This window comes from Laetiporus sulphureus (assembly GCF_001632365.1).
Source record: "Laetiporus sulphureus 93-53 unplaced genomic scaffold LAESUscaffold_4, whole genome shotgun sequence".
Classification (NCBI taxonomy): Eukaryota; Fungi; Basidiomycota; class Agaricomycetes; order Polyporales; family Laetiporaceae; genus Laetiporus; species Laetiporus sulphureus.
This window is the reverse complement of record NW_024468513.1, coordinates 383285-408828: the sequence shown is the minus strand read 5'-3', so window position 1 is coordinate 408828 and position 25544 is coordinate 383285. Positions and strand designations below refer to the sequence as shown.

Genomic DNA, 25544 nt, shown 5'->3' with positions numbered 1-25544 from the left:
AAAACATTTGTCACACGTGAGGACGCGTAACCCATACGCGTGTGGCACACTCTTGCACTCGAACTTCGAACACTACCATCATCGTCATGAAAATCACGATAAAAACGTTGCAACAGAAGGTCTTCCAGGTGATTAGAGTTTATACAGCAGTGGGGATGCTCTCGAAGTGACCCGATTTGACTTGCAGGTCGATGCGGAAGGCTCAGATACGGTAGGGGACCTGAAGAACAAGATCCACGAGAGCCAGGGACATTCTGTAGAGTCGCAGAAGCTCATCTATTCTGGTATGTAACGCTCAGACATTGAGCTGCAGGCTTGCTGACGAAGAGCCAAAGGCAAGATCCTGCCGGATGCGAAGACGGTGGAGGAATGCGCAATCAAAGAGAAGGACTTCTTGGTGCTTATGGTATCAAAGGTATGTCAAACTTTTCAGTCTATCAGGCGCATATTCATTTTATTTTGCAAAACAAGCCCAAGCCAGCACCCACCACACCTCCATCGACAAGTACAGCCGTCTCGAGTCCTGAAGTGGCTACGCCTGCGGCTCAGCCTGCACCTGAGACCACTTCACCCGCTCCTTCTGCTTCGTCCGCTCCTTCCGTTCTGCCTGCCCCCGCTGTTCCTGCCGTTTCCACTGCCCCGTCTGCCCCTGCTGCGGCACCGCAGCCTCCCAATGCCCCCCTCCTCACACCTGCGCAAGCGACACCAGTATCGGCGCCTGCGGAGCGTGCGTTTGGCGATTCGAGCACTTTCCTCACGGGCGAGGAACTGCAATCCACGATTCAGAACATGATGGAGATGGGTTTCGAACGGGATCAAGTCATGCGTGCCTTGAGGGCGAGCTTCAACAACCCTGATCGGGCTGTGGAGTATTTGTTCAGTGTGCGTTCTCTTTTCTTCATGTTCGTGTTGTATGATTAATCCCGTGATGACTTTCGCTAGGGTATACCCTCGCATTTGGAAGCTACTGCCGCTGGTGGTCAACCCGCAGCCGCGCAACCTGTGCCCGGAGAATCGGCGCCAGCTGCTGCACCAGCCCCGCCAGCCCAACCAGCCCAACCTGCTCCTGCTTCTAATGCTCCCCAGAATCTCTTCCAGGTGAGATCGCCGTCCCTGAATCAGTATCAGCCTCACTCACACATGCGTAATATCAGTTGGCTCAGCAACAGCAGCAGCAGCAGCACCATCCGAATCCTGCGGGAGCGGCTGGCGGCGCCCCGGCCGGGCTCGATATGGGTGCCCTCCAGAACCATCCTCAGATGCAACAACTGCGCGAACTCGTAGCACAGAACCCCCAATTGGTCCAGCCCTTGATCCAGCAGCTGGCAGCTTCGAACCCTCAGCTGGCTCAGCTGCTCGCGCAGAATCCAGAGGCGTTCTTACAACTCCTGGGAGGTGCAGAGGGCTTTGATTTCGACGGTGAAGAGGGAGTTCCTCCTGGTGCTCATGTCATCAACATAACAGAGGAGGAGCAAGCGGCAATTCAGCGTGTAAGTGCTTAGCAATGTTTGCGATCTCAGACATAGCTGACATCACGTACAGTTGGAAGCGCTTGGATTTTCTCGGCAAGCGGTCATTGAGGCATACTTTGCGTGCGACAAGAATGAGGAGCTCGCGGCCAACTACCTGTTCGAGAGCAATTTCGATGATTCCTAGATTGTCCTGAAATGTTGTGGATGCGGCTCTTGTGTATAGGTAGTACCATGTTTTCCTGTAGTGTTATCAACGAATATGCATGTTTCGCAGCCGTGAAAGGTATCTATGTTGAATCGATTCAATGTAGATGGTCGGCATGTTCAGGCCATCGGCTACTAACACGTGAGAAGCGCGTACCGCGTATGTGGCCATACGCGAAGTCGCGGACGCCGCGATCGCTCTTTATCTCATGCCACATTCAGCTTCCCCTTCATCATGTCTGCCTCTATTCGTGGCCCGTGGGTACTCGATTATCTCAAACGTATCGCTGAAGAATACGGGGGAAACATGGCATCTGTCCCGCCGCGTCCCAAAGGAGTGAAGGCACAGATACTGCAGGTCAGTACCGCCGCGACACTATGTGCTCGATTGTGATTCTGAACGCTGGTTTACGATGTCAGTACTTGACCTACCCTCGTTCGGAAGATCCTGATGCGTGTATATGGGCGATTCTATCCGATAAGACGAATCACATTCCTGCGCGTTTCACCACAGAAGCTATGAAATCGTTCAGGGAGTACGTGCCACCCCCTACATTTTACCTGCTGCAACAACCCCTCTGCACGTATTTGCACAAGACATAACCTCTGACTGCACGGTCGCCTCCTATATGCGACCTTCTGGTGCCTGGAGTGGGTCATATGTATCCGCATGTCCCAAGTCATACTAAATAGCATAGACCTGCAATGGGGTTGTTAGGTGCAGGGTCGGTGATAATGTTCTGACGGTTGAGGTCACTCTCCCACGCAGGAACCCAGCATTTGCAGGCAAGACTTTGACAGAGCACAAGACAGCGCTTGTTGTCATCAAAGACTTCCGACCTTTCTTTGCACGTATTCCCACTGGAAGAGACAAGGGCATGTCCAAGTCGGAACATCTTGCCTTGGACGTCGCATCTTTCGACTTGAAGGGCGCTTACAACGAGCCTATGTGGGGAAATCCTGGTGATATTGAAACAAACACAGATATGGCGACATGGGTTGCTGGCCTTCGACAGGGAGGAGGAGCCGGGTGAGCAGCATACATCCCATCATCATGATCTTGCCCATTGTTCTCATGGTCCACGTGTCAGCAACGTTCTGAAACTCAAAAAGTCTGCGAAGGAGCGACGTCCTGAGTCTCCTGCGGAAGAAATAGCGGCCGAATCTATGCAATCTGCTAAGAAGGAAAAGCCGACGACTCGGCAGGGTGGTCCATCTTCTGCAAAAGGAAGGTCTCGTCAAGATCAAATCGATACCGCTTCTGTTCCGCCTGCGGCTCATAAAGGCGAAGCCGCCGAGGCACCCGTCGATTTTGCCCGGGAATGGAGAAACAGTTGGCGCGTGCGTGTTCGCCTCTTACATACGCAATGCTCAGCTGAGCTTGCAATGGGATAGCAATGCCTTGGAGAGCGCATCGGGCACATCTTTTCCGCGCATGCCCTGCACCTACTGCGGGAGATGTCCAGTGAGTCAAAACAGCGCTTAAGATGGCCTTTCGTTGATGTTTTGTAGCGGATGACGAAGGCGATTCAAGAGGCCCGCAGAACCTCGAAGGCGCCATCAAGCCAGCATTTTATGACGAAGGTTCACCCAGACATGCTGTAAAAAGTGAGTACACAGGTAGCTTATTATAGCATCCTCCATCATGTCTCATTCGCTGGTCGTGAATTTGATACAGAGCGCAATCCTCTGGATATGTCGTCAATTTCATGTTCATCTAGAGCTCAAGAGTCGAGCGACGAAGAGGTGCCTGGAACACCATCTCATTGGTCGCCCTCGGTTAGAGGCAGCCCAGTGCAAATAGCCGATGCTGAAATAGAAGACGCTCTTGGCGATGTACGTACGCACCAAAAGGTGATAGGACCCAGATCATCTGCAGACGCTCAACGGGACGCGTCGAGCCAAAATGCTATTCAGGCGGAAGCGGTGGAGTACATGTTGGCTGTTTCTCTATCATCCTACCTATCTGCCCCTCCTGCAGCTCAGCGACGTCACCAGGCCGCTCCGTCTTCCCCACATCTGCCTTCTCCCTCACTTGTTCAGATGTCCTCAAGTGCCCCTAAGCCTTCTTTCGCGGCAGTCGCAGAGCCCTCAGTCTTTATACAACAAACTGCCGGCCTTACTACTCAACCTCCTCGTCCAAATGGACGCAGAGTACCTCTGCCCGTATGTAGTCGTCTATCACCTGACCATGATGATACCCGAGTCCTCGTTCCGAACTCGGATGTCTCGGGATCAACCTCACAATCTCAGTCTCTCTCGCAGCAAGGCCCCCCGACTACTTCTTCCCAGAATGGAGGTCGCCAATGGAATGGTCTGTACCAGCAATCCCTGTCATACGCTTCCGAGTCGCAAACTGGTAGCCAAAACCATGTGCAAGTGCATTCGCAGTCTCAACCCAAGTCTCAGCAACTTGACGAAGTGGAGACGTCTGTGGCAGAAGAAGAGCCGCTTCCGCAGGGTCTTTATAATCAATCCCTTTCCTATGCTTCAGAATCGCAAGGCGATGTCAGGGCGCCTCCTGTGCTGCAGTCACAGCCTCGGACTGAAGCTCAATCACCAGGTGCAGGGCAAGCCACGGCGATGAAAGCTGAATCGGCTAGACCAGCTGAAGAAAGGCCCTCTCGGAATGCATCTGCCTTACCTCAACCTGTTGCCGAGGCTGCCATACACGAAACCGTGAGAGCGCATGATAACGCGGATGTCGATGGCAGTGTCACGGAAGAGGAGGAAGAGGGGGAGCTGGACGAGCTCGAATCAGATTCACCCCGTGATGTCACTCATACGCAAGCCATAGCGGGGGGACCTGAATCGTTACCGTATGAGGAAGAGGAAGAAAGTGACGAGGAGAAGGACGTTGAGATGCATCTCGCTGATGCAGGCCAAGCGACGGTGGGGGCCGATGTTTTACATGTGAAAAGGCCGCACGCCCTGGACGTTCCAAGGGGACTGGATCGGCAAGAAGCTTCTATGAGCAGCCTCACTACTGACGTCGCAAAAAGCAGGCGCTCCTCGGGTACTACCTGGATTCAAGGAGCCACTCGAACGCAGACGATGGCGTCGTACGCACATAGCCAGGACTCTGAAGGTCCCGCTCCTCCATCAAGTCCGGACGTGTTCATAAGCCAAGAGTCATTCCGAGCAAGCCGCTTCAGCCTTCCCACCCCCGCGCCATCGTCCGTCCGTTCCAGTACGCACAGCGCGCCTGAAGCTGGGTCTTCGCACATGCCGCTGAAGCGAGGGGTGTCCGACACGGTAGGAACGAGAGAGGTTCCTGGCAAGAAGAAGCAAGCGGGTCCGTCTAACGTGGGCGAACATGATCCTGAAGCATGGAAGGAGCCGTCTTTCATGCAAAGAAAGCGCAGTGCAAAAGGGAAGGAGAGGGCTGTTGACGTTGAGCCAGGTTCTTCCAGGAAGTCTACAGCTCGTCGCAAGCATGCGTTGTCCTCTTCCTCATCAGAATCGGAAGATGATCATGCACAAAAGAGGCGAAAGCTATCAAGTGGCGCGTTTGAGTCAAGTCGCGCCCATGGTGATCTCAAGAGGTCGGTAATTGTCAAGACAGAACGTAAAGTAGGCGAAGCCAAAGGTCACAACGAGGTTCGCCCAAGAGAAATCGATTTTAGGAGGATTTCGCAAGGAGCGTCGGCCAATCCTGTGTCAAGTAAGACGCCAGGACCTGTCAAATCCAACGCTGCGAGTGAGCCCGCTAATGGGCTGCGACCGACGCATAGACGCAGCGGTGCTGCAAATACTACCAAGGGAAAGGAAGTCCAGTTTATCGACCTTAGCTTGATGTCGAGACGCACTGAGAGTTCTCCCACGCGACGCCGCCGTAGCTTGCAGGCTGCAAGTGCTGCTGATCAAATCAATGTGTCTTCCACCTCACGATCACCGCTGAAGCGGACTGAAATCCTGAAGCCACCAAAAGCCGTAAGGATGTCTGTCGGCGGCTCCGCGTTAGGGTCGGGGTCAAAGCGGCATCAGAAAAGCCAGCCGGTTGCGCAACCTCTCGGACTTCAGGATCTCAAGAGCTCTGGGCGTAGGATGACGTCTGCTCCTGCTGCGGCTGTAGAGACATCCAGTATGGGTGCAGGACCGTCTACTGCAGCTGGTGCGTCAGCAGCGATGTTGCTTGGAGGATACCGACCCAATCTTGAGATGGTGAGAGAAGAAGGAGGCCCTCCGTTGGTGACTTGGGATGAACTCACGCGGATTCTGCTGAGAACGGGAAAGGATAGGTTCAAGCTGAAGAAGGCGAAGGGGAAACAAAGACAGGAATGATCACTGACGTTCTAGGCCGACCGAGTGTATCGTGAATTTATACCGTATCATTATTTCCCAGCAATTGAGATATCACGTTCTGATCTGTCCAACCGTAAAACTTGAGCTTGAACCGCATTGGTGGTGCCCAGTCGGCTGCATGGGAGGGCGTGTCTGCAGCGTTCCGCACAGCCACAGACCGAATTCGCTGCGCCACAACGTATCTGGAGACGCGGCCCACGTGACCGTTCCAGTCGCTTCCAACTCGGTCATTGTTGTTCGCGGTTGCGCGTTCGCACAGACTCGTCTCTCGTCAGGCTCAGCTCGTTCGCTTTCTCTTCTACATCCAACCCAGCTCGCAACACGAGACCGAGTGCGATGGCGGGCCGGCGCAGAACTGCGCCAACCTATATCCGACTTAGTGGCCAAGATGACTCCGATACCTCACAGCAAAGCTCTGCCCTGACAAACAGCAATGATATCAGACGATATACTCTCAACGATCCACCAGTCCGATCTCTCGAGCCAACGCAGGTACAAGAGGTGGCCAGTCAACCTTCACCGGTGCTACACACGCGAATCTCAAGAACCTTTGCCATCCGCAGCCCTTCACTGACTCCCGTTCCCGAGGTGACTGAAGAAAACTCTAGCAGAGGGGACAGGTCGTCGGTTTCACGAAGTAGCACGTCCTCTGGCTACACATTTGTTGACAATGACTACACGTACGGCGATTCGAAGGACTACTTGCCAAAGGCAGACCCTCCGCCGCAAGCCACTGGCTACACTCCTTTGCCTACCATAACCTCTGGAGAGCCGTTGAGATGGGACGATGCGAAGTTTTCTGGTGACAAAAATACTGTCGTCAAGAAGCAAACCACCGGTCCGCCACAAAGTGGTAGTAGTACTAGATACAATGCCTCTCTTCACTCCGGAGTTAGTCAGACCCCCGCTAGCACAACTTGGTCATTGCCTCAACAGCCGCCTTCCATCTTTAGTCCTCCTACTCATGACACTGCGTTGCATCCTGCCCATGCAGGGTATTCACAGCCACCATCAATCGCCACTCCTTCTACTCCTAGTTCCGCGTTACAACCTGCTTCTACAGTTTATCAAAGACCACCGTCGATCTTCAGTCCACCTGCCCCAAATTCCCCGCTGCGCTCTGCAAACACGGGGTACACGCATGCTCCGTCTATTTTTAGCCCTCAGTCTGTGAACACTGCCCTCCAGCCAGCTAGCACGGGGTACACGTATCGCCAGTCAGACCGATCGTCCCCGTACGCTGTCTCTCAAAGTATGTTCGACCATTTCCAGTACGATACTGAATCCTATGCGTCGGGGATGTATTCCCGCCCGTCTTATCAAAACCAGCGCTCCCGGTCTCGGTCTCCGACTCCCGCAGTGGACGACGAGGACTACGAACTGGTTGGAAATGGCAGCGTCCATTATACTGGCCTTCTCCAGCCACAGAACGGTGAACATGAACGGAGCACGGTTGCAGAACAGGACACCGGCTACCAGACATCCACAATGTACGACAACGGTGCATATAGCGAGACAGGCGAAGGAGCGTACGACGATCCCGAGAAGGAGACACTCTCAGGGGAGTCGATGCAGCACACTGATCCCGAAACGCCCGCCGTCAGTACTCGTCACTTTGGACCTGTTCCGGCAGGCCGGATTTTGCGTCGACACAAGACGAAGAAGACAGTGCAGCTCACTAACGGTAATTTGGTAGTGGACCTAGAAGTACCGCCGAAGCTACTGCTGCCTTACAAAGGAGGTCCAGAGATGACGAAGATGAGGTACACGGCGGTGACCTGTGATCCTGATGAGTTTGAGCATAAAGGCTTCTTTCTGAGACAGAATGAGATGGGACGGACTACGGAACTGTTCATTGTAATCACAATGTTTAATGTATGCTTGTTTCTCGTCATTTTTTCTTTCATTGACTCAACTTTCGCTAGGAGGACGAAGTCCTCTTCTGTAGGACACTTTACGGGGTCATGCAGAACATCTCCCACCTCTGTTCTAGAAAGAACTCTCGGACATGGGGTCCGGATGCCTGGAAAAAGGTCAGCATGTCTAATCATCAAGCGCTTTTCCGTATTGACCTAGCAACGCCAGGTCGTAGTGTGCATTGTTGCGGATGGTCGGAAGAGGGTCCATCCACGGGTTCTAGACTGTCTGACGTTGCTGGGAGTGTTTCAGCCTGGAGACCATATGAAGAATATGGTCAACAGGAAGGATGTCACGGCTCATTTGTTCGAATACACGACCTCCTTCGCGCTTGATCCGAACCTGCACTTCAGATATCCCGATAAAGGCATCGTCCCGACTCAGATAATCTTTTGTATGAAAGAGAAGAACCAGAAGAAAATCAACAGCCATCGGTGGTTCTTCAACGCGTTTGCGCCTATGTTACAAGTGAGCTATTTTCCGGATGGTGGTGAGCTGGTGTTTAGTGATGCTGTCGTAGCCGAACGTGTGCGTTCTCCTTGACGTCGGCACTCGACCCGCACACAAGAGCATATACTACCTGTGGAAGGCGTTCGACATAAACTCGAATGTCGCCGGGGCATGTGGGGAAGTCGCCGCCTATAAGGGCAGGGGATGGTCCGCGCTGCTGAACCCGCTTGGTATGTATCTGGTACCTTTTCTTTGACTGCGGATACATCTAGATTCACGCTTGGCAGTTGCGGCGCAGAACTTTGAATACAAGATGGCCAACATCCTGGACAAGCCTATGGAGTCTATCTTTGGGTACATCAGCGTGCTGGTAAGCGTCTACGATCTTCGGTGCACGCTCCCGCTATTCATCCATCCGCGCTTCCGCAGCCTGGAGCGTTCTCAGCCTACCGGTATGAGAAACGGTTGATGATCCTAGCTTTTTATGACCGGATTGTGTGTTGTAGCTATATAGCACTGCAGAATGACAAGCAGGGAAAAGGCCCTCTGGCATCGTACTTCAAAGGAGAGGTGCTGCGCGGCCAAGATGCGGACATATTTACCTCCAACATGTGTGAGCACACGTGTTTTCCGACTTCTGTGAAGTCGCCGTACTAAATCGCCGGTCACAATGCAGATCTCGCTGAGGATGTGCGCGCAATCCGTTGCTGGTTTCTTTTGAAGATCCGAATCTGATCTCCTCGCTCAGCGCATTCTTTGCTTCGAATTGGTCGCGAAGGCAAACTCGAATTGGTGAGATCCGCTTGCTCGGCGTTCTGATTTTGCGGAGATCGTTTACCCTGGCGCGCCGCAGGATTCTCAGATACGTGAAGAGTGCGCGAGCAGAGACCGACGTACCGGAGGCGCTTCCGGAATTTATCATGCAGAGACGGCGCTGGCTCAACGGGTCGTTCTTTGCCGCTACCTACGCCATCGCTCATCTCGGTCAGATCCTACAGTCGGGCCACAGCTTCGGCCGGAAAGTTGCGCTCGTGATGGAAACGATTTACAATATCATCAACCTCGTTGCGGCATGGTTTTCTATTGTGAGTTGCGGCGCAGTTGTGTGATGAATGGTGGCTGAATATTTCTTGTTAGGGAAACTTCTATATATTCTTTGTGGGTGGTCAATAGCATGAATGAGTTACTCCATGCTTAGTGCTTACCATGTGTGCCAGATCATCTTGACTTCCTCCGTCGAAAATGCGTTGTTCGGTGTAACATGGATCAGATCCCTCAACGCTGTCTTGCAGGTTAATTGGCAGATATATGGTATGTACGGCCAAAGCTGACCACCTTTTCTAGTTCATCACGGGTAGCATCGTCGTGGCATGTTTCCTCTTCTCGATGGGCAACAAACCTAGAACGTGAGTTCCTACGGCGTACTGTCCTTTGCTCCTGCGCACTGACTCTGGCGAAGGGCAAAGTGGAAGTACCAGGCGTCGGCAATTCTGCTAGCGCTGATGATGGTCTATTTGATCTTTTGCTCTGTCCTTTGCGCCATCAGGGCCGCTACCGTCGGTGGCGCATCGTATTCGACGATGGTGTTCAGCATCATCATCACCTACGGTGGTAGGTTCTAGTTTCGCGAGCGTCATGTAGAGATCTTAGCTCTGATGCAAGTTCTAAGTCTATGTCTTCTCGAGCATTCTTGCTCTTGACCCATGGCATATACTTACCAGTTTCATACCATACCTGCTCCTGTCCCCGACATATATGAACATTCTTAGCGTGTGAGTCTTAAATGAAAGCTATCAGCCAAGCCATACTGACCCATCCTCAGCTACGCCTTCTCAAACTTGGATGATGTGAGATTCAATTTCTACATGTTACAGGGTGTCATTTGCTCACAATCACGCAGATCTCGTGGGGCACCAAGCAAGATGCCGATGTAGAATCGGATCTCGGCGCAGTCATACAGAACAGCGACTCGCAAGTAGATGTCGAAGTGCTCACGGACGATGCAGACGTGAACGGCATGTACGAGGAAGCGCTTCAGAACCTCAAGTTCAAAAAGCCCGTGCCGAAGAATACAACCCCGCCAAGCGTGGCGGAGCAGGAGCAAGCCGCAAAGGACTACTACGCTAACGTTCGCACGAATGTACGTTACTTACAGTGCAGCCGCTTTGTGAGGACCCGACACTGATTCACATACAGGTCCTCCTGAGCTGGGTCCTGTCCAATGTATGTCTCCCACTCGCCCTTTCGCGCGCATACATTAAGATGATATCTACAGGCACTGTTGCTCGTGGCCATCCTGGGCGGCGGAAACGCCGTGGACACGTTCAGCGACAACGGATCGATGAATCGGACAAGGGTGTACTTGACGTTCATCCTCGCCTTCGTTGCACTCTCTACTATTGTCGTAAGCCCCAATGACCTCTCTTGTCACGCGATAGCTAACGATCGACTCAAGCGTTTCTGTGGCTCAATGATGTACCTCGTAGCAAGGCTCTTTACGGGCTGACGACTCGTACCACGCACAATCACTCGCAATGTATCACCGGTGTATAATCTCGGAATCTGGTCTTGGATCTAGGACCTCTGGACGGCATGTTATTTGTACAGAACTTGTGCGGGACTCTTGTAGGACTAGTAGGAAGGTAGAAGGTTAGAAGCACACGGACTCGACTAGGCATCTAGGTTCTATCTGATACCGGTACATCGTTCGTCAACCAAACAAATAGTCATGAAACGAGCGTCGAGGCGAAATCTGCTGGACACGCGGGGGTTCAACGCGATAGACTCTCTGAGGCTGTCTCCTGGCGGGCGAGCGCGAGGGTGACGAAGCAGAGCGCCGCTGTCGCTCCCATATGCGGGAACGGAATGCTGCATGGCGCATCTGCGGCACCACTTGAGGTGTACTGTCGGCGTCTTGCAGTGTGAGCGAATGCACTCCATCCGAGAGGCCTTGCTCCATCTCACTGTCCTCTGCGTCCGCGTACCCGCCGTCGACGGCGAACCACCCGTCATCGGTCATCAGCGATTGTGATAATGGCATGGGCGAAACATGCTGGGACGGAGGCACAGAGGCCTCTGCGATGGGGGCGAGGTGAGGATTGGGACGCGAGCCAGTGTCGCCGTCAACGTCGGAGTCGATGCCCGTATCCGAATGGAAGTCGCTCTCGGAGAGGAGGTCAGAGTCGCTGCCAAACTCAAACACAGAGGCTGCCGATTCTAGGTCTGTCATTGGAGGGGTTTCAAGGGCCGCGGATGCGTGGGGATTGGGACGCGTGATGTTTGGGCGCAAGAGGTAGGTGAGACGTTGACCTGATGTGTCTTTGCCTAGATGCGGCAGATGCTTAAGCAATGCTGAGAAGCGAAGATGGGGTGCGACGTACTGAAGCTGACAACCTCATGGTAGCGCGCACAGCAGTGTACGACGTACCGTACGAAGCCATCGTCGGCAATCGACCAAACCAGCTGCAAGGGCGTCCGTAGGACCTCCTTGATGAGGTCCGAGCTCCCCATCGGCGATCCAGGGATCGACATTTCGGCAGCTGCATCAGGCGACAACATGACCCCGCCGCTCTCCAGCCAAAGCAGTATTTCATCCTCGACCTCCTTGACGAGCAGCTCCGTCCGCGGCCCGGACTTGCGCAGCACGCGGCGCATGCCCTTGAGGCTCATGGAGAAGCGGCCCGCATTGGCAGAGCTGGGCTCATAGGCAGGGGGCACCACCGGCGGAATGGCGTTATTGCGCGAGAGGTACTTCGGCAGAGGCTGGGGGAAGGTGGGTTGTGTATAGGGAAGGGGGACCGCATAGTCTCGCTTCGACGGCGGCACGATGTGTGCGTTGCCGGCGAAACGGGCTGCATTGTATTGCGAACGTCATCGACGGCCGGATGGAGAGGCACGAGGCGAACGTATGAGGGGTGCTCTAGAGTTAGTTCCTGAGGGTGACCGCTCAGAGGGGCACCCACCATTCTCCCTACGCCTGACCCATCGCTTACCCTCCTTTTCGTCCCGCTTGTTCTTCTTGGGCACGACAGGGGCGGCAGCGACGGCTTCCTTCTGAGCAGCTACACGAAGATGCGCAAATCGGTCTCCCACACCCGAGCTGCGTAGGATTGCTGGGAACGACATAGGTACGGGGCCGTCAAGCCTATCGACGGCATCGGCGTGGCTAAGGGGCATCGGTTCGATGGCAGCTACTGTAATGACCTCCATAATTGCTGAGGAGACTGCACCGAGAAGTACTGTTCACAAAGGTAGTGGAGTCGGCCCTCTTGTGAGAAATATGACTGTAGGTCCTGTTCGTCGGTCCCGAGAGGCAGTGGTGGGTCAGGGCGAGAGCAGAGTGCGACGTTCCTCCACATCGGGCATCGTCTCAGCCACACCCCCACATTGATCTCAGCACCCACTACTAGGCATCCTGCGGTTATTTCTGTCGTCCCTCCTGGCAAAATACGTACAGCTAGTCGATGATATGCAATTTCTATGTCATCAAATCACCATTTACAGGTGTGAATGCTGAGTGACGTGGGTAGCGTTTCTCTATAGTGTCTACTTCATTACTACGTTTACGTGTGCATTTGCAGCTGCCGCCGAACGATACCGCGGGTGCACTGGCCCAGAAATAGGTCTCATCAGCCCTAGCCTCGTCATCGCATTCCGTCAAGGCATTGAATCTGTTTATAATCTGAACGTTCACATCCTTCCCGTGCCAAGGTGCTGCAGGTTACTCAGCACGACCCGCAATAGTATCTTGTTACACGCTACATAGAGGGCCCTCGGAACACGTTTTTAGCGGACAACGAGGACGTGACAATCCTCGGTAGAGGTTGTGTGGGATTTACCCTGCATGATTCGATTACGCAGCAAGCATGTGGGTCGAAGGGGGCCGGTTTGGCGTGAGTGGCGATCTCTTGCTCAGTCCGTTGTAGATGAACTTTAATTATGAACCGGGTATCTACAATGACGTTCAGCTATGCGACTGTGTCTGAGGTTTTTCGAAACGATGGTGCCGTTCTACGAATTGTTGATTGATGAAGCTCGAAGATTAGCAGAAGTCTCGTGGATAGCGGTGTTTTGATTTCTGCTGTCATTCTATGTTCTATGCTGTTTCATCTCCTCCTACAACAGTGCGTTTCTATAAGCCATGGTTGTATTGGATATCTTGCCGTCAAAGATCCTGCCCGACCAGACCTGCTGCAAAAGATGAAGTCTCTCGACTCGAATATACTATAAAATGAACCAGAGATGTGAATCTGTCGTGTCCGTGTCAACCACCTAAGGGGAAGAGTATTTCATATAAAGCGTTGGAACGTCACGTAGGACAGCCATGGTGGGCTGTTGTCACGGTGCACATTCATGGTAAAATTCTATTGCGCCAGCGTTGTAGGCTTGTTCGCGATCCTCCAAACGCCTCGAACGCTAGTATCATGGTAGTGCACTTTCCCGATGGCACGCGACAGATATATCCTTGCCATCATGACATTGTCGACTTCACGGCTCACTGAAGGCATCATTGCTATCTTTGATGCAGACTTAGGAACCGTGTGCTGCATACATTGAAACTGTGAGCTAAGGTATTACGATGGAATGGTGCATACTGACAGATATATCCCGTCCGGATTTTGCCCGTAACAACCAGGCATCGCTTCCGATTCCTTAAGCACGTCTGCCTCTGCTACCAGCCCCTCCTGCCGGTAACTTGCGTTTGCGGAACATGCCTCCTCCCGAGGGTGCCATCGGCGCGGCAACGCTCTCTTCGACCTTTACAGACGTGCTCTCAGTCTCGTCAAGGGCGGAAGGTTCCTGCTTCACCGATGCCGGCTCAACGACCTCTGGTGCAGGAGGCTCTTCCTGTTTGACAGATGCTCCGTCGCTTTCTTCCTTCGCCTCTGGTGATGTCTGCTGTCCTTGTGACGCTTCGCGCGACTCCGACCGCGTCTTTTTCTCACCGGGACGGGTCCATCCCTTCGCAGACCATTTCGGCAGGGGAGTCGCTGATGATCCACTGGCGACTGCTGATTGTCCTTGGGAAGAATCTGGAAACGCGGCTGGCGGTAATGACCCTTCTGGCTCTTCTTGCTTCTTCACCTTGGTAGGTATCAACCCAGGGTCGTAAACTTCTCCCAAGCCGACCCCGACAGTCCGTCTACGCAGCTTGAAGTGTCTCGCATCTTCATTATCAGGAGGCTGCTCCGCCTCTCGCTTCCCATAACCCTCTTCTGCCTTGACAGAAGGTGTAGACTCCTGCTCTGTAGGAGCAGCCGACTCGGCTACAGTCACAATCTCCCACTCGCCCGCAACGCCCTGAATCCTGTGTAGCTCCGCTTCAGCCTTTAACCTCTCCGCATCTGGGTCTGTATATCCAAGCGACTCTGCAGTAGAGTAGTCGGCGTATGGATTGCCTGGTTTCGGCGCGGGCTTTCTGGCTGCCGCTGATGTAGAAGCCACAGATGTACTGCTGCTTCCTGGCTTGACCAGACCTGTGGATACGTCCAGTGCGAACGCAGCTTTCGCAGCCTGCAAAACATGCGTCAACCCATCTACTTCAGCACACGATCGTATCCTGGACCCACCTGCTCGACTCGAGCCATCTCTCGCTTCTCCTCATCCTGATCCTGCTTCCTCTTCTCTCCTTCCTTGTACAGTCCCCTCACGAAGCGTTCGACATTCCCCTTGTGTCGCAAGCCGCTTTCATGCTGCCTTCGCGAGGGTGCATCATCCGCGATGTAGATATTGCAGTATTTGCAGAAATACTTCTTGTGCGAGACCCAATATTCGCTCATGGTGGCTGTAGGTAGGTCTGTTTTTTGACGCGGGGGCTTGTCCTCTTCAGAGGTCGGTTTTTTCGAGCGGAGATGAAACTCTATTAGGAGTAGGCTTTTCGGACTTTGTAATCGCGTGTAATGTTCGTTCCGAGAGTTACGTTTACTATGTATCCCCGCCTTGCTTCTCCTGCCATGTCTGCTGCCGCTGCCACTGTTCTCGCTGCTAGTCTGTCATGCAGTGGAGCTACTCAGCCTCTACGACAACCCATGAATTCAACTAGGGCTGCGCACATGGATATGATACTCGGTGAGGTCCAGAGATGCGGTTGGACAATCGGCTCCTTCCTGCTCGACCTCTTCACTCTGCCCCCGCGCTCTCGAAAGGACAAGGATATCGCGCCAGTATCCCAGCTCCGTATCCAGATGGTCTCGAGATTTTCCCATGGAGAAACGAGCATGAAGGCCCATCATCATGCATACTTCCGCCACTTCGCACGTCCACTGCCATCCAGATCAGGGCAAAATCGTCACAATCCCTTGTGATACGCACGCTGTCGGTATCTGCCAGGATAGTGTGCTAAGTTTTCGTCTTCACATTGTCATGGTTGTGAGCCTTTTTTCGGCGAGTGCTCGCATTCTTCATTTCATAATGTTCTACAAGATTATTGGTAGCTGGCCGTTTGCTCACACTGCACACATGGAATCTATGCGCTCGGAGGATACTTTTCAACTTTTGTAGACTTTCTCCGGAAGTGCAATCATATTGTAGATTATCAGAGTCTATTGGAGATTTGCTAGATGACATAGTAGAATGTACAGCTAAGGGAGTGACAACATAAGCGGGCACAGATGCGAAGAAGATCCGAGCGCGCCTCAGACGCGTCGCGACGCGTCAAACACAACATTGTGCTTTGTTTGTAGTCGCACGTGATGTCGGACTTCAAATGTTTGCCGCCCTCCCGACAAGGGCCCCCCAATAGAAAGCAGACGTCAGACAGACAAGGATATCCGGAGCGTTCCCGTGGAGGTTTGAAGGAATTGTCTCGTCTGCCCACGGGAGACTAGCTGTAGGTAAAGATGTCGGTCACGCGTGACGATCGTCGCTCAATTCCAATATCTGCACGATTGGTGCATGTGTCTCCGCTAAGTCCCTGCAAATCGTACAGCCAGACTAGCAGTTGCGATGACTGGAGCGCAAGAGAATGACTACTTGCAGTCAACTGTGGGTTCCATTATAAGCTGGGGCAGTGTGACGATGACTGCGTGCGGTACATACAAGGGACGTTAGAAATACATGATAAATCCATGATGGCTATATAGATAGTAATGTGGTGCATGTAGATAGACGACGGCATGCGTCATGACCTTTTCCTTCTGCCTATGTTATTGTCACTCCCATTACGACGTTCATGCGGGCGAAATCCCTTTGACGGGACGGGAACGGAGGCGGAAACCTGAGCTTCCTTGATGGCATCTTCGCTTAGGCAGAAGTCTATGTGGGAGTTGAGACCGATGTTGTCGGTCCGCATGCTCTTCCCGCAGACTGGGCAGGTGAGCATTGACGTGACTCCGTCCTGCTCTTTGACTTCTTCCACTGGTAGATGAGACGTTGAGTCCGATGGTGGTTCGTTAGATTCCAACGCAGATGTAGGTGGAGCGTAGGCACTACGAGGTTTTTGCGACCCAGACGACGTCGGCTTATAAGTCCGTGCCCTAATGGATGAGGAAGGAGCCGACTTGGGAGATCTTGGTGGCCTCTGTGGGCTTCCTCGTGGAATATACGGTTGCTGCACATCGCTCGAGTTCCCGTCTATATGATCATCGAACGAGTGATCTACATTCAAATCGTCGTCCAAATCGCCATGTTCATGGTAGCCGGGCATCGCATCTTGATAACCGTCCTGAGTCAAATGAGGCTCTTCCTCCCATTGTTCGGCCTCGACGCGTGCTTTCTTCAAATTCCTGGATGACTCTGCTGAATTGGCGGACTCGAAGAACTATAGTGGTTGAACACTATATGATGAGGTCGTCGACTCGTTTATCATAGCTCTCATGTACGTACTCTCTTGATTCCGCCAGAGTTGTTCTCCACTTCCGCTCTTAAATCTTTCAACTTTGTTACTCTCAGGCCAATTAATCGAAGGGTTAAGGGAAGCTCCGGTATGAGGAGATCTTTGCCGATCTAGTATAGGACAATGTCAACGACGGTGCGCGTGCTTGCATGACTGCTTCTACATACCGCAAATAGGTCTTCTTTATTTGTAGATATACATCTGTCAAATGACCTGGCACGCGTGAAGACTGAGGCAAACAAGGGGAGCAATTAATGCGCGCAAACAGCCTCTTGTGATAAATTTTACCTTGATATGTATCTAGTTTATACTTCAAAGTCACCGTCTTGCCTGTCCACCCGCCATCATTCATGTCGCTCTCAAGCTCTGCCGCAACCTCCTCCAGCTTCTGAAGAATCTTGCTTTGCTCTTTGAGGGGGGTAAACGTGCTGTACAAACCAGCACCACGCGCAACCGTTCGCAACTGATGAGCTTCGAATGCTGCGTGACTAGGGTGTAGCATACCGTTCTGCGCCGATGCTCTTCCGTTCTTCACGTTGCCCGGGCTGGACGTCATTTGAAGCAATTCCCAGGTAGGCTTGCAAGAGGAAATGAAGACCGAACTGCTTATCCATCATCGCAACGATGGCTCTGTGGGTGAAGATATCTCCACATGTCTAGGTGTAATTTTACGTAAGGCTCTGTTCTTGATTCGGGAGTCGTGATCCCGTTGCAGACGATGAAGAGATAGCACACATAACGCTCACCTTAATGCCTATAGAATCGAGCAACCGTTCGTTCACTCGACCGACACCGGGCACTTTGCGAATCGATAGGTCATGCATGAAAGCCTTGATAGCCTCTGGATTGAAGTCGAGTTTGAACTGCCCATTCGGCTTATTCTACCAGGAATTTATGAGTTGGCGTCCTCAGCAGCAGGGCACCAAATAAACCTTGTCTGAGCAGATCTATTGTATGTCAGCCATATACTGGAAGGGCTTACGAGATGAGATGAGCTACCTTTGCGAGCATCTGATGCGACACGGTTCGAATAACAGTCGCGGCTGACAAAACTGATGTGCTTGACGCACCTTGTTCGGAGCTATTCCGGCGCTGACCGTAAGGTCAGTTTCCTGCTTGACTGCTTCCCGCATCTGCCGCACGCATTCCTCGACAGTCAATTGATGGTCCTCACAGTAGGCAGTGATGCTACCACGATGAAGATTACAAGTCAGCATAGGTCAAAGGGCTTTCTCCAGTGCTGGTCACAGACCAGAGACTTACTTCAAGTATCCCTCATCGCATCCTGCAGCGCACATGTTGGGGTCGTACCTCCGGAATACATCCATTACCTGCTTAGACATCTCCGTATAGCGGCCGAAGCGGTTCTCCACGAGGATCAGGTCAGGACATAATTTCCTCGCTACGAAAGCTAGATATCCGCATGGGCGTGCGTTTCAGGACAAATACTCCTGATGTGGACCTTAACTCACATGCCATCCCGGATCGCACGCCAAATTTGCGTGCTTCATACGACGCAGTGGTCAGGACCCCTTTGCCTACCTGACGACGAGGAACCAATGGTGAGGCCCACGTTCGCGGTCACAGAACATGGTGAACGCTACCGCAAACGCCTTTCCCTTGAGACTTGCATTATCCAGTAGCTCCACGCTTGCATAGAAGGCGTCCATATCGACGTGGACGATTGTCTGGCTTAGGTCGCGATGCTGTTCCATTCGAGCCAGCTGACAGCATTCCAAACATTGGCGTTCGAGTTGCAGAATGATGCATGCATCAGCTTACCAACTGATCCACCCCCTGTTCCACGCTGGCTGGAGCACGCCTCGGAATCAGAAACGTGGAAACCGAACAGGGGGACTGAGCGCACGAAGATCAACACCCTTCAGAACCTCATCACGCTGCTTCAGCATGCGAGCGATCCTCTCCGTCAAATCTTTGTCCTTCCGCTTCTCATTCTGCACAGATCAGTCACGTTAGATGTGCCTCGTAGTACACCGACAGAACTGATGACAACCTCGTAGAACTTTGAGCCCCTCGATACTTCCGCAATGATACGGTTGATCTCAGACTGGTCCTTTGCAAGACTACAGGATATGTCAGTATGGTTTAAATGGATAATTAAGTGCGTTTCATACCCGGCTTTTGTTGTTGATGGTCCGGCAAGACGCTTTACTAGACTCTCAGAATCCGGTGATGGGTTGGGAGCAATCACTTCGTCATGCATATCCGGTGGGTACAGATGACCAAGATCAAACAAAGCAGCGGGTTATACTGGTAGATGGATTCGGTAGAGAGCCTGCGGGGCAAGAGCACATTGTCGGCGGACTGTGCGTAAGGCCACAACATCAAGTGGACACTGGGCGCCAAATGCGGCCGCGCAACCTTTACCTGACGCGGTCTCGTGACTTTCATAATCCAGCACGTGCAATGTGGCCACGCGTTTCACCGCGCAAGGGGAAGAAAAATGAAGCACTCGCCCTCGCTACCCAGAGGCACCCTCGCTACCCAGAGACACATAACATATCGCAGGATGACGTTATTGGATAAGGGCCAACTTATGATCATTATCCGAATCACTCCTGCACATATCCATCGTAGAAGCGACATCTACCAACATCGCCTTTAAGACTGAGAGGATGCTTTCAAGGCAGCGTCGACAATCTCAGTCATTGCTATCACAGCCTCCTCCTCAAGCGTGTGCCCAACAAGTTGCAAAGAAACGGGAGCATTATGATAGATGGCAGGATCATCTAGGGGAGACGGAGCTGATCAGCATTGCCTGGTCTGACAAGAAGAAATTAACGAACAGGTGTTATAGTTCCTTTCATCCAGCTCATTCAAAAATTCGTGAGGTGGCTTCTTCGTGTCCACGGAAGGGTCCACCCGCGTGACGGGGAAGACGCATGCAACGTAGTCCAAAGCATTCCAGACTTTCGTGTAATTAGTGTTCCTATATTGCCCATGAGTTAGCTCCTCTCATGCAACTATCAATTGAGCCAATATGACGCACCAGTTCTTTCCATGAGGAGGGGCCGGAAATGGGGCACCGGGACAAATGATTGCATCAACAGGCCTTCCGGTTCCGGTCACCGCCTGCGTCTTTCGCCAGTGATCGAGGTATTCCTTGCGGAGTCCCGCCTTTGTCTTGTGGATTTGCCACATTTGGTACGCAGAAATACCCGCAGGACCGGGCCGAACAGAGTGGTCCGTCAAGCCACCATCCTCTGCGGGGATCATCGTGGATATGATGGGCTCTCCTGTGGCCGCAGTGGTGTTCTTAAAATCTTCGGCTGAGCCAGCTTTCCAGACGGCGCTCTAAGTGACACAAGTGAGTTATATACCTGGATCTTACCACACAACCCACAATCGCGTTTGTCAACTCCAGGTGCTTCAGCGGCTGCCAGTCAATCACTAAAAGGCAGGTCAATGCGTGTCTGCACGTGAATGAAAAGGAATCCACCATTATGCCCGGCTGTCAAGAGTGCGTTCTTGGTCATCTGAAGTGCTCTGGTGATAGGCGGTTGAGGGATAACAATCCGATCATCCCACATAATCGCAAAGCAAAGATTTTCACCGCCACCATGTTCTGCAAGCGCGTATGCCTCCTCGTCCCACTTCTTGCGAACAGCGAGCGGATCCTTGAGCCATGGTTGTCGGCTTATGACCGCCTGCATGAATCCCTTGATGCCACTCAAGCTATTCGAGAGCGGGCCCAGGACGGAAGGAATCGAGTCTTGACCGTACATCGAATTCACAGCTCCTTCATACGGCACGCGACCATACGATGGACGCAGTCCATAAATGCCGTTGAAGAGGGCAGGTATACGGATAGAACTGAACAGATGTTTGATCAGTCTCGTGCACTGCTTGCGCAGGCCTTCGGTCGTACCCTCCAAGGTCTGACCCTACGCCGAGCGGACTGCCCTTCAGATGGATTAGAGCGCCTTCGCCTCCAGACGAGCCGCCGGATGTCAGTGATCGATTGGCAGGATTGGTCGTCCGGCCGAAGATGAGGTTGTACGTTTCCGGCCACTATTGGACACAATCTATGAGGTAATCACGAGAGATGGGTCGCAAACAAGCACATACCATCAAAGTTTGCGGCACATTCGTCCTCACGAACGGGACCGCACCACATTCATAAAGTATTTCGACGAGGACGGCGTCGTTTTCGGCGTACTTGCCGATCCATGATGCATAGCCTTAAAGTCTTTTTCAGTGATGCAATGCGGTAAAATCCCGGTAGATCTGACCCATCGTGGTTTCGAGACCCTTTATGGCAAGCTGGTCCTTCAACGAAACAGGCAGCCCGTGAAGAGGTCCGACAACTTTGCCTGTAGACTTCAGGTACTCATCCAACTCGGCCGCACGAGCCAAGGCTCGCTCAACGAAGACCTCAGTCAGACAGTTAACCTGCGTAACCGTATCTCATGAGCAGAGAACCATGCACTCAATGTCATGAGATGTACCAGTTGATGAGCAATGATCGCCCTCTTATAGAATGCGGTGGTGACTTCCACTGATGACCATTCACCGGTGGCCAGTTTCGCCAGCAGAGCGTTGACATCCACCTTACACGTAATTTGTAACTCCCTCTCTGACAGAAGGCCGCACTCCTCAGGAAACGCAGTGACGTCGAGGACCGTGTCCGGCGGAGGGTCAATGAGCCAGTCCTTCGGGATGGTTACCTTCTGGCGTTGTCTCTTGTCTGCAACGAGGTCCTGCCAGCTCTGCGACATGGCTTAGAGAGATGGGACGTTGAAGGGTGTGCTCAAGAATCGTGAGAATAGATATGAGAGCGTGGACAGCCAAGCAAACACTGGCGGATACGCATTCAAGTGCATTTATACTAATTACCCACAGCATCGGCCTACCGGTGAGAAAGATAACACTATCGATAGAACACATACTGAGAGCACGCGATAGAGGCGGTCTTATATGGCTAAAAAGCCGGAGGGTCACAATGCGGCCGTTATCTGGCATGCGAGCGGGGGACGCCGAACCCAGAGAACGTCTTGGTTTCCAAGGAACCACAAGAACTACAAGGCAGAAAGTCAGCGGATTCGTCCAATACAACAGTCAGAACGGAGAAGAAAGCTCAGAAAGTCATTTATGTCAGCGATACACTGCGAGGTTTTATCCAGGCCGCGCATCGAGGTCTACTAAGAGGTGCCAAAGGTGGTTGAAAGTACAACGCTCTTCATAGCAAGCAGAGAAAGAATATGAAGAGTGGAAGTCGTCGCACTCACCTGCAAAAAAATCCTGAGAGGAAACGCCTTGAACGAGCCGGAGGACGAGCTCGCAAATTTTATCGTCCTGGCGTGTTGCTTTGCTTTGCATCTATTTGGTCCATCAGATCCCGTTCGATCAAACATCCAGCCACTGTATTAGATCGTCTTGAACCTTGGCGCGCTGGCGGCCACCGTCTAACACTTCGCCAACCCCATTTGCATATTATAACGATCATATTCATATGTGCACCCTTCATACATCAGAAACAGCATGGCAATACTGTAGTGTCTCGACAATGTCCGAGTAGTATCATAATAGTATTTGCAAATAATGCATAAATCATCACTTCGGCTGTAGAATGGGCGGTGATTCGGAAAAGAAACAAAGACTGTTTGTCAACTGTCTTTCTCGGACTTCCGAATGACAGTCACACAGGCGACGACAGAATCCCAGATCTCCGTTTCAGACGACGAAGGTGGGGAACGGCCGCTCCTCGATAGCGTCGGAGTGATTGGGCTGGGCACTCCCTGTTCGATGAACGTCATCGGCGTAGGCACGGAGGACACGAACAGTTTCAGAAAGCCAGCCCCAGTATCCGCCCCATCAACGAGCGAGAAGGTGAGCGCCTCCGAGTCTGCGGTGTCAGAACCAATGACTAGGTGGTCATGTCTGCGCAGAGGTGGGTTGGAGACGGCAGCAGAATCGGGATGGTACACCATGTTGATGCCGTATCCGCTCGCATCCATGTACGCGAGGTATGGCCAGAGATCGTGGTCCGAGTAGTTATGTATCACGACTGCATATATCGAGTTCTTCCCGTCATCGACGATCTCCGCCTTGCCGTTAACGAGGAGGTTACCACTCGTGCGCGTCCATGTCGACGCATCCAGGCGATAGAGCTCCATGGTCACACGACCGAGCAAAGGACGCGCCGGGTTTTTCCTGTGAAGATGCAGATGGAAACGTGCGGCATCATGTATGATCCGCAGGTCACTGTTCGTGCGCTTGCTCGGGAGCTGGATGATGTGCCGGCAGTTCGAGGATATCATCGGGTCGTGCCTCTCCACGACGAGCTCGCGGCGGCGCAATTTGACAGAGATATCCGCCTGTGTGGCGCTCTTCACGCGAAGTATGTTCATTCCATGCTGCGACGCGGCCTTCTCAGCGTTCGAAGTGATCTGTTTCTTGAGATGACACCGCCGGATGATGGAGAGCAGAGACTTCCTGATGTGTACGCGGAACGGAGTACGGTTGTTCCAACGGGTGATCCGCGCCCATCCTTCGCGGGCAAAGTTCTTTGCAGCAGATTTCCGCCGCGCGAGACACCAGGTAGGGTGGATCTCGACCGCAGAGTAGGTGGCGAGGACAGGATTCAGAGAGCCGCGTCGGTTGTGCTGGTGGATGCTGAACTCGGTGCCCTCCATGATCCCATGTATGGCACCGGCATCAACGCGCACCTTCTCGTGATCATAGAGGTCGATAGCCACGTAATGGGCGTCAGGGAGGAAAGGGACGCCGTCGAATGGTATGCGATCGGTGTGTCTCCCGAGCGAGATAGCGTGCTGGTGATCGTCCATGATATCGGACACTGCGTGGATCAAATCGGTATATGTGAGTTTATGAATGGCCATGCGGTCCTTTAACGTCATCAGAGCATTGGTGAAGTTCCCGCCCAACTTGCTCTCCATGGCGGACGAGCCACTCCCGCAAGCAGCCAATGTGACGTGCGTGCTGCGGCTCGTGGAGGTGAAGCCGCGGCTAGAGCCTTTTTGGCCGGCGTGCAGAGATGCACCCTTCCACAGGCTCGAGATGAGGTCGGCAGGAGACGCCTTGTTGGTAGGCGTGTAGCGGACGTGCATCCGCTCTCGTGTCCCTTCCGGGGTGCGAGGAAGGGCAAAGCAGGTGTCGAGCATCAGCGTGATGTTGTCTCCCTTCGCTGTGCAGAGAACGTCGATCATCGCATACAGCGAGCGATCCGATATACCCGCGATCCGGCCGTCGACGGTCCTGGTATCGTGGTCGTAGGGACAGAGCACCTCTACCTCTCCCCGGCCGTTCTCGAACCAATGAGGTGGTGCACGGACACGGCTCCCATGTCCAGAGAAGTAGATGAAGATGGCATCGCCAGGCTCGATGGCAGGATTGTTGACTAGGTGAGACATGAACGTTTCCTCGATTTTGCGTTTGGTTGCTTCGGCGTTGAGGAGGAGGCAGATCTGGTCTCGGGGGACATGCAGATCATGGGTTAGCCAACGCTTGATGTTCTTCGCATCGTCGACGCAGGATTGGAGGTTCCAGATGTTGCCGGACTTGTAATTATCGATGCCTATGATCAGAGCAAACACACGTGTGGCCATCCTGAAGAGCAACCGAATGTTAAATGTATCACTGGAAATGTAGAGGATGTCGGCTTACTTGCTCAATGTGACATGCAGGATGTGAGAAATTGAGGGTGTTGGAGCTCGCGACCGAATGCTCCCGACCATTCTTATAGCGTATCGTCATCTATGGGATAGTGATTGACATAACGTACGCGTTCACGCATGTTTTCATTTGTAGGTGACGAGGTCCACGAGGACAGACACAGCTTTGGCACGTTGGCCCAAACACAAATGCAACGTCCAGATATGGAACAAAATGAGCAACATCGACTCCCACCTTATGAGGTCTAGGTGTGTTAATGATTGTCCAAATAAGATAGCTGACATCCTCCGTTGTATGTATGGCCCCGCGAAGAGAAGCAATCCGAGAGAGTGCAACAATAGTGCAGACCGGGTATCATTTCCGCCTTTACGATATGGATATCAGACTTGATCTTCGACCAGCCAGTCTGGCTAAGAACGTGATCTAGAGACGAGTCACCGTGACGTCGCCTGAACACATCAAGAGCGGAGAAGATATGAGTGTGTTTTGCGCGTACATTACTCAACGTAGTCGACATGGGCAGCCAGGTTGACACGTGTTCCACAGCAGCGCAACGGTCGTCGCGGTCAAGGGTTAGTGCTGCCCGCAGTCCAAACGTTGGAAAGGAGAATTCCGAATGGTGGAATCAAGCGAAACTCGCAAGATTTGGGCCGTAGGATTTTGCAAATTATCGCTCAGTCCAAGCGATCCCAAGCACGATCGAACGA

At 52.8% G+C, this 25544-nt stretch overlaps 9 protein-coding genes across 9 annotated transcripts; 4 read left to right on the top strand and 5 right to left on the bottom strand.

Annotated features, from left to right (window-relative positions):
- The first annotated feature begins 41 nt into the window (after positions 1 to 41).
- On the top strand, positions 42 to 1751 carry LAESUDRAFT_672174 (UV excision repair protein Rad23). The gene is made up of 7 exons (XM_040905483.1): positions 42 to 128; positions 188 to 284; positions 336 to 415; positions 472 to 882; positions 943 to 1098; positions 1155 to 1490; positions 1543 to 1751. The coding sequence occupies exons 1-7, from the start codon at positions 87 to 89 to the stop codon at positions 1654 to 1656; spliced, it is 1236 nt and encodes a 411-aa protein (XP_040768464.1). The 5' UTR covers positions 42 to 86; the 3' UTR covers positions 1657 to 1751.
- Positions 1752 to 1892: 141 nt separating this feature from the next.
- Positions 1893 to 6050, top strand: LAESUDRAFT_809643 (uncharacterized protein). Its single transcript, XM_040914154.1, has 7 exons — positions 1893 to 2034; positions 2097 to 2212; positions 2446 to 2706; positions 2768 to 3017; positions 3072 to 3141; positions 3189 to 3284; positions 3355 to 6050. The coding sequence occupies exons 1-7, from the start codon at positions 1912 to 1914 to the stop codon at positions 5958 to 5960; spliced, it is 3522 nt and encodes a 1173-aa protein (XP_040768463.1). The 5' UTR covers positions 1893 to 1911; the 3' UTR covers positions 5961 to 6050.
- A 1419-nt stretch (positions 6051 to 7469) lies between these two features.
- Positions 7470 to 10854, top strand: LAESUDRAFT_644001 (glycosyltransferase family 2 protein; the record flags this gene model as incomplete). The annotated part of the gene is made up of 20 exons (XM_040903820.1): positions 7470 to 7856; positions 7907 to 8014; positions 8067 to 8366; positions 8419 to 8578; positions 8636 to 8718; positions 8778 to 8800; positions 8855 to 8961; positions 9025 to 9038; positions 9097 to 9140; positions 9202 to 9433; positions 9486 to 9506; positions 9566 to 9640; positions 9693 to 9754; positions 9808 to 9959; positions 10018 to 10120; positions 10171 to 10195; positions 10249 to 10488; positions 10545 to 10571; positions 10624 to 10752; positions 10804 to 10854. The coding sequence occupies 20 exons, from the start codon at positions 7470 to 7472 to the stop codon at positions 10852 to 10854; spliced, it is 2343 nt and encodes a 780-aa protein (XP_040768462.1).
- Positions 10855 to 11058: 204 nt separating this feature from the next.
- LAESUDRAFT_693025 (uncharacterized protein) lies at positions 11059 to 12473 on the bottom strand (the record flags this gene model as incomplete). Its single annotated transcript, XM_040906148.1, has 3 exons — positions 11059 to 11672; positions 11729 to 12199; positions 12311 to 12473. 3 exons carry the CDS (start codon positions 12471 to 12473, stop codon positions 11059 to 11061), a joined length of 1248 nt encoding a protein of 415 aa, XP_040768461.1.
- A 1527-nt stretch (positions 12474 to 14000) lies between these two features.
- LAESUDRAFT_711190 (uncharacterized protein) lies at positions 14001 to 15127 on the bottom strand (the record flags this gene model as incomplete). Its single annotated transcript, XM_040906815.1, has 2 exons — positions 14001 to 14861; positions 14918 to 15127. The coding sequence occupies 2 exons, from the start codon at positions 15125 to 15127 to the stop codon at positions 14001 to 14003; spliced, it is 1071 nt and encodes a 356-aa protein (XP_040768460.1).
- A 179-nt stretch (positions 15128 to 15306) lies between these two features.
- LAESUDRAFT_721086 (uncharacterized protein) lies at positions 15307 to 15912 on the top strand. Its single transcript, XM_040907953.1, has one exon. The coding sequence runs from the start codon at positions 15377 to 15379 to the stop codon at positions 15650 to 15652; it is 276 nt and encodes a 91-aa protein (XP_040768459.1). The 5' UTR covers positions 15307 to 15376; the 3' UTR covers positions 15653 to 15912.
- A 261-nt stretch (positions 15913 to 16173) lies between these two features.
- LAESUDRAFT_721085 (DNA/RNA polymerase) lies at positions 16174 to 19522 on the bottom strand. The gene is made up of 16 exons (XM_040907952.1): positions 19317 to 19522; positions 19196 to 19265; positions 19049 to 19136; positions 18964 to 18992; positions 18786 to 18905; positions 18654 to 18723; positions 18445 to 18592; positions 18252 to 18369; positions 18181 to 18192; positions 18114 to 18128; positions 17928 to 18062; positions 17686 to 17837; positions 17470 to 17609; positions 17349 to 17410; positions 17172 to 17291; positions 16174 to 17106 (listed from the first exon to the last, which is right to left on the bottom strand). Exons 1-16 carry the CDS (start codon positions 19403 to 19405, stop codon positions 16468 to 16470), a joined length of 2007 nt encoding a protein of 668 aa, XP_040768458.1. The 5' UTR covers positions 19406 to 19522; the 3' UTR covers positions 16174 to 16467.
- A 190-nt stretch (positions 19523 to 19712) lies between these two features.
- On the bottom strand, positions 19713 to 21981 carry LAESUDRAFT_721084 (general amidase). Its single transcript, XM_040907951.1, has 9 exons — positions 21651 to 21981; positions 21435 to 21594; positions 21271 to 21383; positions 21071 to 21213; positions 20642 to 21015; positions 20546 to 20592; positions 20192 to 20496; positions 19989 to 20131; positions 19713 to 19931 (listed from the first exon to the last, which is right to left on the bottom strand). The coding sequence occupies exons 1-9, from the start codon at positions 21918 to 21920 to the stop codon at positions 19804 to 19806; spliced, it is 1683 nt and encodes a 560-aa protein (XP_040768457.1). The 5' UTR covers positions 21921 to 21981; the 3' UTR covers positions 19713 to 19803.
- Positions 21982 to 22630: 649 nt separating this feature from the next.
- Positions 22631 to 25188, bottom strand: LAESUDRAFT_693011 (uncharacterized protein). The gene is made up of 3 exons (XM_040906147.1): positions 25072 to 25188; positions 24829 to 25000; positions 22631 to 24771 (listed from the first exon to the last, which is right to left on the bottom strand). Exons 2-3 carry the CDS (start codon positions 24897 to 24899, stop codon positions 22809 to 22811), a joined length of 2034 nt encoding a protein of 677 aa, XP_040768456.1. The 5' UTR covers positions 24900 to 25000; positions 25072 to 25188; the 3' UTR covers positions 22631 to 22808.
- Between the last annotated feature and the right edge of the window lie 356 nt (positions 25189 to 25544).

What these genes read in the sequence shown, in the direction of transcription:
- LAESUDRAFT_672174 (XM_040905483.1), top strand. Translation starts at nt 87, where the DNA reads ATGAAAATCACGATAAAAACGTTGCAACAGAAGGTCTTCCAG. An exon ending in CTGTGGAGTATTTGTTCAGT is followed by an intron (nt 883 to 942) that starts GTGCGTTCTCTT and finishes GACTTTCGCTAG; the next exon opens with GGTATACCCTCGCATTTGGA. An exon ending in AGCAAGCGGCAATTCAGCGT is followed by an intron (nt 1,491 to 1,542) that starts GTAAGTGCTTAG and finishes CATCACGTACAG; the next exon opens with TTGGAAGCGCTTGGATTTTC.
- LAESUDRAFT_809643 (XM_040914154.1), top strand. Translation starts at nt 1,912, where the DNA reads ATGTCTGCCTCTATTCGTGGCCCGTGGGTACTCGATTATCTCAAACGT. An exon ending in GCTATGAAATCGTTCAGGGA is followed by an intron (nt 2,213 to 2,445) that starts GTACGTGCCACC and finishes TCTCCCACGCAG; the next exon opens with GAACCCAGCATTTGCAGGCA. An exon ending in AATGGAGAAACAGTTGGCGC is followed by an intron (nt 3,018 to 3,071) that starts GTGCGTGTTCGC and finishes GCAATGGGATAG; the next exon opens with CAATGCCTTGGAGAGCGCAT.
- LAESUDRAFT_721086 (XM_040907953.1), top strand. Translation starts at nt 15,377, where the DNA reads ATGAATTCAACTAGGGCTGCGCACATGGATATGATACTCGGTGAGGTC.
- LAESUDRAFT_721085 (XM_040907952.1), bottom strand. Translation starts at nt 19,405, where the DNA reads ATGCATGACGAAGTGATTGCTCCCAACCCATCACCGGATTCTGAGAGT. An exon ending in TCTGAAGGGTGTTGATCTTC is followed by an intron (nt 18,993 to 19,048) that starts GTGCGCTCAGTC and finishes GGCGTGCTCCAG; the next exon opens with CCAGCGTGGAACAGGGGGTG. An exon ending in TCAAGGGAAAGGCGTTTGCG is followed by an intron (nt 18,724 to 18,785) that starts GTAGCGTTCACC and finishes CCTCGTCGTCAG; the next exon opens with GTAGGCAAAGGGGTCCTGAC.
- LAESUDRAFT_721084 (XM_040907951.1), bottom strand. Translation starts at nt 21,920, where the DNA reads ATGTCGCAGAGCTGGCAGGACCTCGTTGCAGACAAGAGACAACGCCAG. An exon ending in GTAGGGTCAGACCTTGGAGG is followed by an intron (nt 21,016 to 21,070) that starts GTACGACCGAAG and finishes ACATCTGTTCAG; the next exon opens with TTCTATCCGTATACCTGCCC. An exon ending in TGAAAGGAACTATAACACCT is followed by an intron (nt 19,932 to 19,988) that starts GTTCGTTAATTT and finishes CGTCTCCCCTAG; the next exon opens with ATGATCCTGCCATCTATCAT.
- LAESUDRAFT_693011 (XM_040906147.1), bottom strand. Translation starts at nt 24,899, where the DNA reads ATGGTCGGGAGCATTCGGTCGCGAGCTCCAACACCCTCAATTTCTCAC. An exon ending in CTGCATGTCACATTGAGCAA is followed by an intron (nt 24,772 to 24,828) that starts GTAAGCCGACAT and finishes GTTGCTCTTCAG; the next exon opens with GATGGCCACACGTGTGTTTG.